The 12,682-nt window shown below is 38.0% G+C and overlaps 1 protein-coding gene across 1 annotated transcript in view; it reads right to left on the bottom strand.

Annotated features, from left to right (window-relative positions):
- Window positions 1-12,682, bottom strand: part of EMCN (endomucin) — an 85,606-nt gene that overhangs the window by 45,945 nt on the left and 26,979 nt on the right. Inside the window, exons 5-7 of the mRNA XM_075201182.1 lie at window positions 2,988-3,041; window positions 2,753-2,815; window positions 1,649-1,756 (exon numbers count right to left, since the gene is read on the bottom strand). Of these exons, the coding sequence (XP_075057283.1) occupies window positions 1,649-1,756; window positions 2,753-2,815; window positions 2,988-3,041 (225 nt within the window). The remainder of the gene's footprint in view (window positions 1-1,648; window positions 1,757-2,752; window positions 2,816-2,987; window positions 3,042-12,682) is intronic.

The following is a 12,682-nucleotide window of genomic DNA, read 5'->3' as shown; positions in this document are numbered from 1 at the left end:
CGGGTCATTAGGAGAAATAAATACCCCCCACACACACACACATACTCATACTACATCATGTTGTACTGCCCCAGCAACGCACACTACCCCAGCATCAGCACGCAACAATATAGTGCATGAAGCCCACAACAGGTGGGCCTGTGTGCTTTAAATGACAGGGCTGATTTTTAGTCCCAGTCCGGCCCTGCTGATATGTATAAAAAATTGCAGGATATGTGTTTACAATCAACTTTTATTTTAAAGCAGGCTTGTCCAACCTGCGGCCCTCCAGATGTTGTGAAACTAGAAGTCCCAGCATGCTTTGCCAGTAGACAACCAGTTGATAGCTGGAAGGGCATGCTGGGACTTGTAGTTTCACAACATCTGGAGGGCCGCAGGTTGGACAGGCCTGTTTTAAAGAAAAAAAAATTGTTCATGAATTTTTTCATTCCTATGTTTAAGCAAGGTAGGAAGACGGCAGAGTTCAAATGATAGAGGGGAAGCAAATAAAAACAGTAGATAACAATATAAGTGTATAATAACAGTCAAAATGTTTTTTTCTCATATTTCGGATAGTAGGTCCACTTTAAGGCCAAGAAAAATTATTTCAAAATATTAGACTTGTTAAGATTCAATTCTGCTTAACACGCAAATCATGATAATTATTTTTCACGCATGGTAAAGAGTTGGAAAGCTCCATTAAAAACTACAGTACCAAATCTGTACATGTGCCAAAAATGAAGGATTTGCATTACACTAGTTAAATACAACTGCTGTGCAGATATTTAAAAAAAAATAATTCCATGGATCGTTACATGTGCTCTTCTATCTCCTGTAGGACCTTCCTACAAATTCTCTGGATTGTATCTCATATGAACAGGATGCCTTTCTCTACCATTTTTTAGACCCACAATATCATTGGAGGTTAAGCTGAGTACATGCCTATGCAATACTTTAGATGAAATTTCTGTAACGCTTTCACTAACAGTTGAATGTCCCAAGGAACATACTAATTCATGTGTACATACATTCATGTGTACACAATTTACCTTCAGATCTGTGATCTTCATCTCTCATTACCATCTGCTGAAAAGACATTGTTCCATCGTTGATCGTGATTTTTAGGAAGTTTAGAAAATCAGAACAACAGATGCGATGCGTTTTGGTAGGAAAAAACATGATAGTTGGGGCGTATACACTCTTGCTATCTGTGACCAATCGGTCGTGAATCGAGTGATCTGTATGATAATTGCATAGGTATGTACACAGCTAAAGTTCTTCAAGACAAATTTAACCATGAACATGATTTAAACTCTGCTACATGTTGACATTCAAGTGTTTTCTGATTCAATATGTAGGTTTTATTATCAAATAACATTTTTAACCTCTAGGGGGTAAATGTATCAAGCTGAGAGATTTCTGGCGGGTTTGAAAAGTGGAGATGTTGCCTATAGCAACCAATCAGATTTTAGCTATCATTTTGTAGAATGTAATTAATAAATGATAGCTAGAATCTGATTGGTTTTTCAAACATGCCGGAAAACTCTCAGCTTGATACATTTACCCCTAGATCTGAGTTGCAGTTGGAAAATATTTTCTTTTCTTCTTAAAATAATTGATGAACATATATATTTACTGTTTTATGTAAAACTGACAATAATTCAATTACCTGTTGGCTTGATTGCAGGGCTGACTGTTGTTACGTTTGTTCCGTTTTCTGAAGTATGATTATTGGAAGAAAATATTTTGGTAGAAGCAGTTGTAGGATGGTATTGATCTGTAAATTAAAATATGTAATAATCTTTCTAAAACTGTTATTGGGTGCTTATGGCATTCTGCTACCCTCTTTTTCTTGCTTATATTCTTTTTAGAATAGGTGACATACACCTTTACTCTAGTGAGTTACACCCTCATAAAGGGAGAATTAATTATAGATCTTATTTAATTAATGTACCACCAAATCTTTTCAAGCTGCTGTACAGCACTGTTTTGCAGAGAGCAGTATCATTGTTCCAACAAAGTAAAAATCTAACATTAGTCTGGCAGGTGCCATGATGGCTTTAATGATCCAAAGAGGAGATACTGTTTGGGGCAGATGTTTTTAAAAATCCAAGTAACGCTGTCAAGACCCTTCCCTTTGATCTTCCCATTGGAGCAAATAAAAAGCTTATTGGAAGCCTGAAAACTCTGCTAGGAATTAAAAACAAAAAACACCCTGACTAAGAGAGAGGACCCCTGGCATGAACCGCTACAGCCAATTGGGGGCACAATGAAATAGAGATCAAGGTAGAGGAAATATATATATATATATATATATATATATATATATATATATATATATATACATATATATATATATATATATATATATATATATATATATATATATATATATATGTACACATATATATGGCGTGAGTTGGTCAGCTTAACATATATTGCAATATGTGGAACTAACATTCCCTGTTTTTAATGTAGAACAGTACTTGGAACAGCATTAATTATGTGTTTGGTGAGTGCAGAGTATCCCTGCTTTTTATATATATATATATATATATATATATATATATATATATATATATATATTTATATATATATATATATATATATATATATATATATATATATATATATAGTTATATGGTAATCTTATATTTTATATCATTGTATTGTACCATTTTCATTGCCATTGTAAATTCTAACTGTAATTTAATTCATAGCAGCAGTAAAAATCCCAGGTTCTAAATGACAGACAGATTATAATTTGTCTTACCAATTGTTTGGTTCAGCTTGATTGATATGTCGGTTCCATTGTTTGTTTGATTGTCTGCTAGTTCTGGAACAACAATATAATTTGTTTTTACAACATCTGGCCAGTGTATCAAAAAGCAAATGAAGTAATTGTGTCCATATTTGCCAACACAAAACAGTTTATTTGCCCAACATGTACTTTGACAGAAAATATCATCAATATGTTAATGAAAAGATAAGCACCTATAATGCCTTACCAGAAGGTTTGAGTGTAGGTGGCGTTTGTAACGATGTTGGAGCCAAGTTGCTTTCTACAAATGAAATACAGATTTCATTATTGACTTTCTCCAAATTGTAACAATAATGTATTTAAATAGTAAACTAAGACATCTTAGTGGAATCAGTTTAGAAAACTTTCTGGTCATTTTAAAGTTGTGCTCACTTTAAATAAAAATATACATGTTGCATATCATAATGCATTTATGAGTGAAATTATAATTTCATTATAACTCATATCATAAACACAAATGGTTCTAGTGATCTAACACTGGAATAAACATTAAGGGGGGTATTCAATTGACGGCGTGATCGGCGAAAATCATACGCTCGAAAAATATTACTGTTAATACGGTAATCTGCGCGTAAAAACCGTTAATACGGTAATTTACTCGCTGGATTTCAGCTTGCTACTCAGGGAGCTGCGAGCTGAAATTCAGCAAGTAATTACCATATTAACGGTAATATTTTTTGAGCGCTCGATTTTCGGCGATCATGCCATCAATTGAATACCCCCCCTAAGATTTAGAATTAAATGTTAAAAGGTGATATTCTGAGCCACATCAATTCCATACTTACCAACTTTACAATGTTGGTATCCGGGAGCCTGCAGAGGAGGTGGGCGTCATAGGGGGCGGGCCTCCACAATCCGCGTCATTTTGGACCCGCCCCCGTGACGTCATGACGCAAAATGTGTCATTTGACAGCGGGGGGCGGGGTTAAACGCCGCGATTCACCAGGAATCGCGGCATTTGTGACCTAATTCTGCACTTCACTAGGAAGTGGGCAGATCCGGGGTTTTGCCACACTCGCCTGGGAGTCCGGGAGACTCGCTCAAAATGCGGGAGTCTCCCGGACATTCCGGGAGAGTTGGCAAGTATGATCAATTCTACAGTAATAGTTTTTACTTGCTGGTAGTTGCCATTTTGTCTGCATAATGTTGTTACTAGCAATCAAAATTCTCTAATACTGAAGATGTTCTGCATTTATTATCTATATTTTAACGTGAAGGGTAAACAGGGAGCATAAATTGTTACTAATGGCAGCTTACTGCTCATCTATGTCAGTAACTGGAGATATGGGACAGACTGTCATCATTAAGAATCTTTGCAATATTTTCTGTGTACATAGAGATGTTATCACTTCCAAAGTAACAAAAGACAGTTCAGTTAATTTTATATAGAAACCAGTAGCTCTCTGAACTAATATTTCTGTGAACGTTTGGCCTACATCCAAAGACGCTAACTAGAATCAGCACATAATCAATCGTATATACCTGCTGCTGCAGAGTGTTCTGCCTTTATTGTGTCAGATTCCATATCACATTTCTTATCAAATAGCAAGTAATTGTAATAGAATTAACTTCAACCTCAGTGCATACAGCTTAATGCCACTCACTTTATGCTTAGTTGCCTACTCTCCCAGAATGTCTGGGAGACTCCCGAATTTCTGGGAGTCCTCCCGGATTTCTGGGAGAGCAGGGTGGGTGGGGGTGGGGCTTAGTGACGCAATTCACATGTCATCGTGGCTCACCCACTGCTGCAATAGGCTAAATTGAAGATGCCCCCACACGCCCAGCTGCCCTCATGATCTCCCGGAAGCCAAGTCAGAAATGTTGGCAAGTATGACTTTAAGAGCCTGTGAGGTGGTTGATTAGAAGCGAGTGGAGGCTATATATAACCTTTGCTCTTTGTAAAACCTGCTTATATGCTTCCACTTCTGCACTGTAATAGACATTGGGCCTGAGTCATTAAGGAAACAAGGGCAAAAGAAGGAGTAAATTTGATCCTGGACAAACCATATTACAATGTAAAGGGTGCAATTTAGTTTTTCATTTTGCACATAAGTTAAATACTGGCTGTCTTTTCATGTAGTACACAAATACTTGATAGCTTTATTTCTACACTGACATTTAAAGTTGCCCTAAAACATGCACTACTCCAACTATAATTCTATCCCCACATTTTAAATGTATCTGTCCCTCCAATGCGACATGGGTTTACCAAGGTGCAAAGTTACAATTTTTTTTTGCTTTGCTCTCCTTAATGATTCATGGAAGAACAAGTCAGCAAAAGATAAGTTTAAAAGAAAAAGAAAACAACAAGAACAAAATATATAATACCTTTTCAAGTATGTAATTAATGTTTGCATGTTGGGAGTTTTGCTCCACTTCAAAGTTTTTTATTTCTAAATCAGAAAACTATGTATCATTTATGGTTGCGCCGCCTATGATAACCAAGTGTTTTTCACTGATGTAACTGCCACATATGAAGGGCTACATCTGCCATTATTATTATTAATAATATTAACCTTTATGTATAGGGAACCACATGAGGTCCATAGCGCCGTACAGAGGAAAAATAACAAGACAGTACATGGTAAAACAGTACAATAGAGTAAACTAATAACACTACTCAACACAGCTACTGGGGAGCAATGGCTATATTCAGTGCAGGCTGAAACCTGTTCCCATTAGCATAAGTACAACTAACAGGTTTAGAGCCACTGAAAGAGATGCAAAGACAACAGACGAGTGGATGAATTGGACAGAGAGCCCAAGGAGGTGCAGTGTAGCTGGTGAGCAAAAGTTATAGGTAATGAGAACAGGACGGAAGAGGAACCTGCTCACTAGAGCTTACATTCTAAAGGGAAAGGGGTCAGACAAACAGTTAATACATGGAGGTGAGGACAAGAAGCAAGAGTGAGAGAGATGGAGGAGGAAAGAGGGTGAGGTATGCTATATGATGGAATGAATAAATGGAGGACTGGTAAACTTTTCTAAACAAGTGTATTTTCAATGACTATTTGAAGAAATACAGATTAGTGGATAATCTGACAGAACGAGGGAGATCACTCCAATGGTGTTGGCAGTACGGAAGATAAGGGAGCAACATGTGATTACCATAGAGGAGGAATGGTGAAGGTCATTTTCTGTCTAGAGGGGGAGGGAGTATGAATAAAGATGAGGTTGGAAATGTAGATAGTAGTGGAGTTGGAGAGGGCCTTGTACATGTGGATGAGGCGTTTGAAGAGTATTCTATAGGGGAAGGGGAGCCAGTGTAAGGTTTGGCAGAGAAGGGAGGCAGATGTGGAGCAGTGAAAGAGGAAGATAAGTCTAGCCTCCTAACGCCACGACTCGCTGTCTCCCTCTGGCTGCTTCCCGGCCATCTCCATGACGACTGAGACGTCACTTCTGGTTTTCGAACCAGCCATTGCCAAAACAGTCAGGATGCTCTGCCTCTGATCGTTGCACCCCGGCATGAGGGGTGGCCAGGCATATGCGCCACTTGTTGTAAGTAATTAGTAGCCTCCTGGGGCTTCTCTGTGGGATGGCTGATTGGTTCCTCTATGTATTTAAAGCAGGGAAGGTTTAACTTCCCTGCTGGTTATAGCATTCAGTTCCTGGCTGCTGACCTCCTCCTTTTGCCTGTTACTTTGATAACCTTGTTTTCTTCCGGCCCTGACCCTTTGTCTGAACCTTACCTCATTGCCTGTTTATGCCCTTGGACCTTGGCTTCCACCTGACCATGCTTATCTTCTGCCGTCACTCGCTCCACTGCTCTATGGTATAATTTATAAGCTTGTAATATGCTGACTTTAAGATCTGGGGCATCTGTGTACCTGTGAGCGCAACAAGCTCTACGGGAAAGGCGGCTGCTATAGGCGAAGACTTCTATAGTTCTGTTCTACAAGCTCATGATAATAGCTGTTAGCCGTAACAGCAGCATTAAGTATAGAGCAAAGATAACAAGACGGGGGAGGCCAGAGCGGGGAGGCCAGTAAGGAGAAGGTTGCAGTAGTTGAGACGAGAAATGATCAGTGAGTGGATAAGAGTTTTGGTTTCATCCTGGGAGAGGACTTGTCTTATGTGGGCATTGTTGAAGAGCTGGAAGTGATTGGGTAAGAGATTGAATGCAAGGAGCGAAGGAGAGTGAGAAGTCAAGATTGACACCCAGGCAGTGGGGTTGTAGAACAGATAAGATGGTGGTGTCGTCAACATTGATAGAGAGGTTGGGAGGGGAGGAGACTCTTGATGGAGGGAAGACAATGAGTTCAATTTTGATTGTGTTAAGTTTGAGATAGTGTAAGGACATCCAGGAGAAGATAGGTATCCAATCTGTCATTTGTTGACCAAAGCTCCTTGTTTATACCAGCTCCTTAGATCACAGGAAAATAGCAATGTTATAGTGAGAATGGTAATCATATGGCGACAGCTATAGGAGTTAGTATAAAGAGGGTGAACAAAGACAAATGTCAATCAAATGTCATGTTTCTCAATAGTAATGCACTAAAACACACTTAAAAATAAAAAAAACTTCTAATTCCCCTATGACTTCCAAGACTAAGAGCATTCCCTATGGGATCTCCCAGAGATGATTTCCAAAAAGTAGGCAAGTATGTTAAGAGAGAAACCCCCTAATGGAACATCTTTTAGCTAGATTAGAGTTTAGAAAGTTTTAGATCTGTCAGTGTGTCATCAGACCTCTATTTAAAAGGATTTCACTAAGCACTGAAGTAAAGTGCATCCATTATGCATATGTAACTTATTACTTGGTTATGCAGCTGGCTGATCTACCTGCTGCATGCATCCCTGCAAAAATCTGTTTGTGTACATGAATTTCATGGGAAGCCCATAGATTGGATGTAGTATTGGGTATTTGACCACATTAGTTTTCAAATAGTAAATCTCCCACAAGTTCAAAGTCATAACTGGTGGCAGGACTACATCGCTGCTATCAGGCCTGGTAGTAAGAGGACCTGGCCCATCCTCTACAAAAGGTTTTGCTTTGATCTGCTGAGTTTGGGTACAATTTAAATTGTGCTGGGGGCCCGGCTTCTGAGTGTTATGCTGCTGATCCTGACCTATCAATCATCCTCTTCATGGAACTATTTGAACAGCATTAATTTAATGTTAAATCCTGTTCTTGAAAGATGTAAGTTAAAGTATTCAAAGTTACAGTTGTATTAAAATTTTAATTACTAAGTTCTTTATAGTCCAAACTATGGTACGCTACTGACGCCTTCTTTGTCCTCTGTTTAAGGGGTAAAAATATCCCTTTGTGAACACATGTGAACATGTAAAAGCTACTATGATTCATGAGAGATATCTTTATCAGTAACATATATATATATTTGTTAATAATCCATTTGTGTTGAAAAAGAGGCATCAACCATAATAATGCAAATTACAAATGTATATAGTATACTGTAACTGTGCTCAGGAGAAAACTGTAAAGTGGGAAGCAGATTTACCTTACATGCTAATTGTATTTATGGCAGTAAGTGATGGAGTCATTTATACAATTATGCTGGGACTCTTTAGCTACATCACTGCATCCTATTGTGAAATAAACCATCTTAATAGTCTAAATAAAATGCAGCATAAGTAATTCCTTATAGTTCATGACGTATAGCAAAATGGAAGTAATTATCAAAGCCTGGACTATTACAATTTATGTAAGTCAGCAGTTTCTAAATTATAATTGTAGTTAAAGAAGATGCTTCAGTATAGAACAAAATAGTTATGAAACCAAAACAACCTCTGCAAGTGTATTATAACACTACAAATCTCATATGAATAATTCAGGCTTATTATTGAAAATAATAAATTTAAGGTTACTTGAGGACAATAATAAAAATGCAGCAGGCAATGTCTAATATACAAAATTCAGTTCTCAAGCTGTAAGCTTTATTATTTACAATCTATCAACACATGCAAATAAAGCCATCTAGTAAAAGAATGGATTACGTTGTGGTACATATTTATATGCTGTAGGCTTCCATGAGACAATGGAATTAAAATTGAGCAATAGAAACATTCCTGAACAAAATCATAAAAATCATGAGCCAGGATATTGACTACATATATTAGATGCTCACATAATCGTAGTCACATTTGCTGGGGACTACACCATTGCACCAGCCTATAACATACATCAGTTTGCCCAGCCTAAAAGGCTAGTCAAGTTGGGCATATCGCTGCATTCATCAGGTTTGCTGCTCCTAAACTGGTGCTAGGGCAATGTCTATAGGGATGATTTATTTTTGCGTAAAATACACATTTGTTACAACCAGAGCAGATAGAAGAGAGCTAGTGCTAATCCTGATTGGCGCTAGTAGACCAAGGCTGCAGAGTATAACGGGTTCCACGTATTCACCAAGAACCGCCGCAAGGCAGTATGGACTTTACTGCAGACAACTCATAGGTCGCGGTCCCCTGGACTGCCTCAGGATGCAGCACTACAGAATGGAGAGGAGTAGGAAAATAAACCGAGACAACACAAACGGGCTGGAATCTGATACACAGGAGCAAGGCAGCGAAATGTCAGACAGACCAGTTTCGATAAACAGAAGATCCTGCAGCAATACAATCACAGAGAGCAGGGAAGAACCACAAACACAGGGAGCAGCAAGTGGAGTCAGAAGCACAGCAACTAAGGTGCTCTGACATAGGCCAAGTGTCAGAGCAGGGTTTACGTAGAGGCAGAAATTTAAAAAGCCCACCCCAACAGGCGAGTCACGTGACCAGCCACCCGGACGTGCCTGTCGCGACGCGAGTGGTGAACAGCGCTGGAATGAGGACAGGTAAGTCTGTGAAAACATTCCTGTGTTGCACATATGTTTCATAAATACATAAGCGTACATCCGCAAGTACTTAAATCCTTACAGCTACATTACATCAAGTTGCTACAGTTTTCCCATTTGATTCTTAAAGGGGAATCAACAGATATCGGTATTTAATTTAATTTGTATTTGAATTTGTATTCTGTTTTTGTGTATTTAATTGCATTTTATATTCAAAATGTGACATTTATCTTTATTAATACCACTGTTAAGACACTATTATCACTTGTATATCTGACACTTACATTATTATATTGTGCGCAAATACAGTAATGCCACTTTAGCATTTACTACTAACATTGTCAAGCCACAACCCTACATAAACTGAACGCTATCATGGGATGTAAATATACGCCTGATGTATACCTGGCACAAATTATACTGGTTCTGAGCTGGAGGCACCTTGAGATATATCCGACTGAACATATGTATTTGAATACACTTTTTCGTGTGTGTCTCATCGCTACAGACGTTTTAAGCGTATACTTGTCCACCTCTAGATGAGCCTCATAATGCCTATAAAAATGTTCATGTCCATCTCTTTTTAGATCATTTTAATATGAGATGCACATGTCAACCAAATAAGTAGAGCAAGTTTTTCCAGTACTATCGACAGTGCAAACGCCATATTAGCAACACCTACCTACATGAACACATCTGCTGCCTTTTTGTGTTTAGCAAGTGGTATATTTGGTACAAAAACAACAAAAAAATATGAATACAGATATTTACAGAGTTTTCTACTTTCAGAAAACCCCCATTCTCTAATTAGGGCTTAATTAGAGCCTCCCCCCATAAAGCATTCAAGTGCTGGTCACTCTAGGTGTATGGCAAAGGTCCCAGCTCCAGGAGTCCGCAAAATACAAAGTATGGTCCTAGAGATGATACCCCAACAACTGTACTATTGAGGTCATTTTGTAAAATTAATTTTTAAAGTGGAAATCCCCTTTAGTCCCTGATTCAAGATAAAATATAATACACTGTTGTAGGACCATTTATTTCACAATGGTGATTAGTTAACAACTTCCACCAATATATTGTTACAGTTTATTTTTACAACATACATATGTAACTTGTTGTGGGTATAGGATCTATTATCCTGGATGCTCATGACTTCAGGGATTTACATATTTTAGAAAGCCATGCCTAAAATATACCTAATTCCATTTAAAACTATACCTGTCTTACCCCCACAGCTTCTGGTATTCCTCTCCTCAATAAAAAGTTTAACAGTGCTCCTCACAGTGACTGTAGGAGACAAATGAATTTATATGTGCATATGACATTATCACCAAAGAGCAGCCATGAAACAATGCACCATTCTAAAGTATAGTTATATTTTGAAAGTAGTTTTGGCAGCATGTTTGTTACACAGTAAAATTTTCCAGCAGACACAAGGTTCTGGTTTGCTCATTAGATGAGAAATAACAGGCCAACAGAGATATGTTTTCAGCAAGATAAAGGGCTTAAAAAAAAAAAAGAAAAGAAAAACAATAATAGTTATTGCAGGATGGATTATCTCAAGTCAAGAAGTCAGATATATAATTTCAATAAAATTTCAAATCATATCTGGCTGCTACACTAGAAACAAGCACTCAGTAAAGGTACATTCCTATCTATTTATTCATGCTTCTGGGAAATAAGCACTTGAAGTATATAATACCTTCACATTTAAAATTGATGATAAATGTAATCTTCACTTTCAGAAATTTTAAGAATATTGTTATACAAAATTTATATAAATAACAAATACCTGGCGCTAATAATAAACTCCACTGGGATGTTTTAGAAACGCCGCTAGTCCGGGGAGAGTGTCACTCCCCTCAATAGTACCAATCACAACAAAACAATGACAGCGCAAATGCAAGGCATCCATTGGGTGATATGAACCACTACTTTCCAATAATACTTGATTAGATATAAAGTTCCACAACGATTGCAAAAAATAAATAAAATCAACATTTATTGTTAAAATACATAAAATCACCAGAAATAATATGTAAGTATTAGTGATTAAGCTGATGACAAATAGCATATAATGTATAATCAATATCAGTGTATCTTCTTAAATGACCACATGTATAATGGCTCCCTGTTACAATGTATCTCAGACCGTTAATAGTTCTATCTCCGACAAAGATAATATGTCCCGACTGCTGAGATAAATACCCGATTCGTCTCCTAAAGATGTAAATCCTCCAGTAATAACAACAACAAGCTTGTGGTCTTTTACTACTCTCTATGGCAAGAGCAAGGCAAGCATAGACCCAGAGGGAAAGAAGGAGAAAGAATCAGACCTGTTGGATGAAAGGATGGTTCCAGAGGAAAGGCTCATTTTCTCATATGCCCCTACTACAGGAGATATGAGATAACAACCTTGATGACTTCAGGAATTTCCTGAGAATGAATGAACCAACATTCCAGGAGTTGCTCCAACTTGTCACCCCCCTCATCCAGAAGGAGAACACCCGTTTAAGAAGACCCATATCTGCAGAGCAGAGACTGGTTGCTACCCTGAGATTTTTGGTCACAGGAAGAACACTGGCATATCTCAAATACAGCACAGCAATTTCACCTCAAGATCTAGGTTTGATCATACCAGAGAATAGGATGTATTGCTCCCTGGGCGCATGCAGCAAGACCACTTGATCATACCAGAGACCTGTGACGCTATAGTCCAAGTTCTGCATGCACGGTATATGATGGTTGGTAAAAGAAATGCTAGTTTTTTTGAAAAAAATATTTTAATTAACATAGAAACAAAGCAGTTTACATAAACACTTAAACTATATAAAAAATGTGTAATTTCAAAAAAAGGAAGGGGTCACAGCTGTTCGTCCTGTTTTCCAATGGGGATGGGCTGTATACTGCACCATACTTGTGCTACCCATAAATGTAGAAGTCCTGTAGGCTGCCGGGTTAACAGATAGTCCTCTTATGAAGGGATGTTGCATGTGACTCGGTACTGGCCGAAAGGTATATGATTGGGCAGGCCTGAAATCTCCTCGTTCCTGTGTGTGGTGGGATTGTGTTAATATAGTTTCTGATAATA

The sequence above is a fragment of the Mixophyes fleayi genome, chromosome 1 (genome assembly GCF_038048845.1).
Source record: "Mixophyes fleayi isolate aMixFle1 chromosome 1, aMixFle1.hap1, whole genome shotgun sequence".
NCBI lineage: Eukaryota > Metazoa > Chordata > Amphibia > Anura > Limnodynastidae > Mixophyes > Mixophyes fleayi.
The sequence above is the reverse complement of the archived record's forward strand: the minus strand, read 5'-3'. Positions and strand labels throughout refer to the sequence as shown.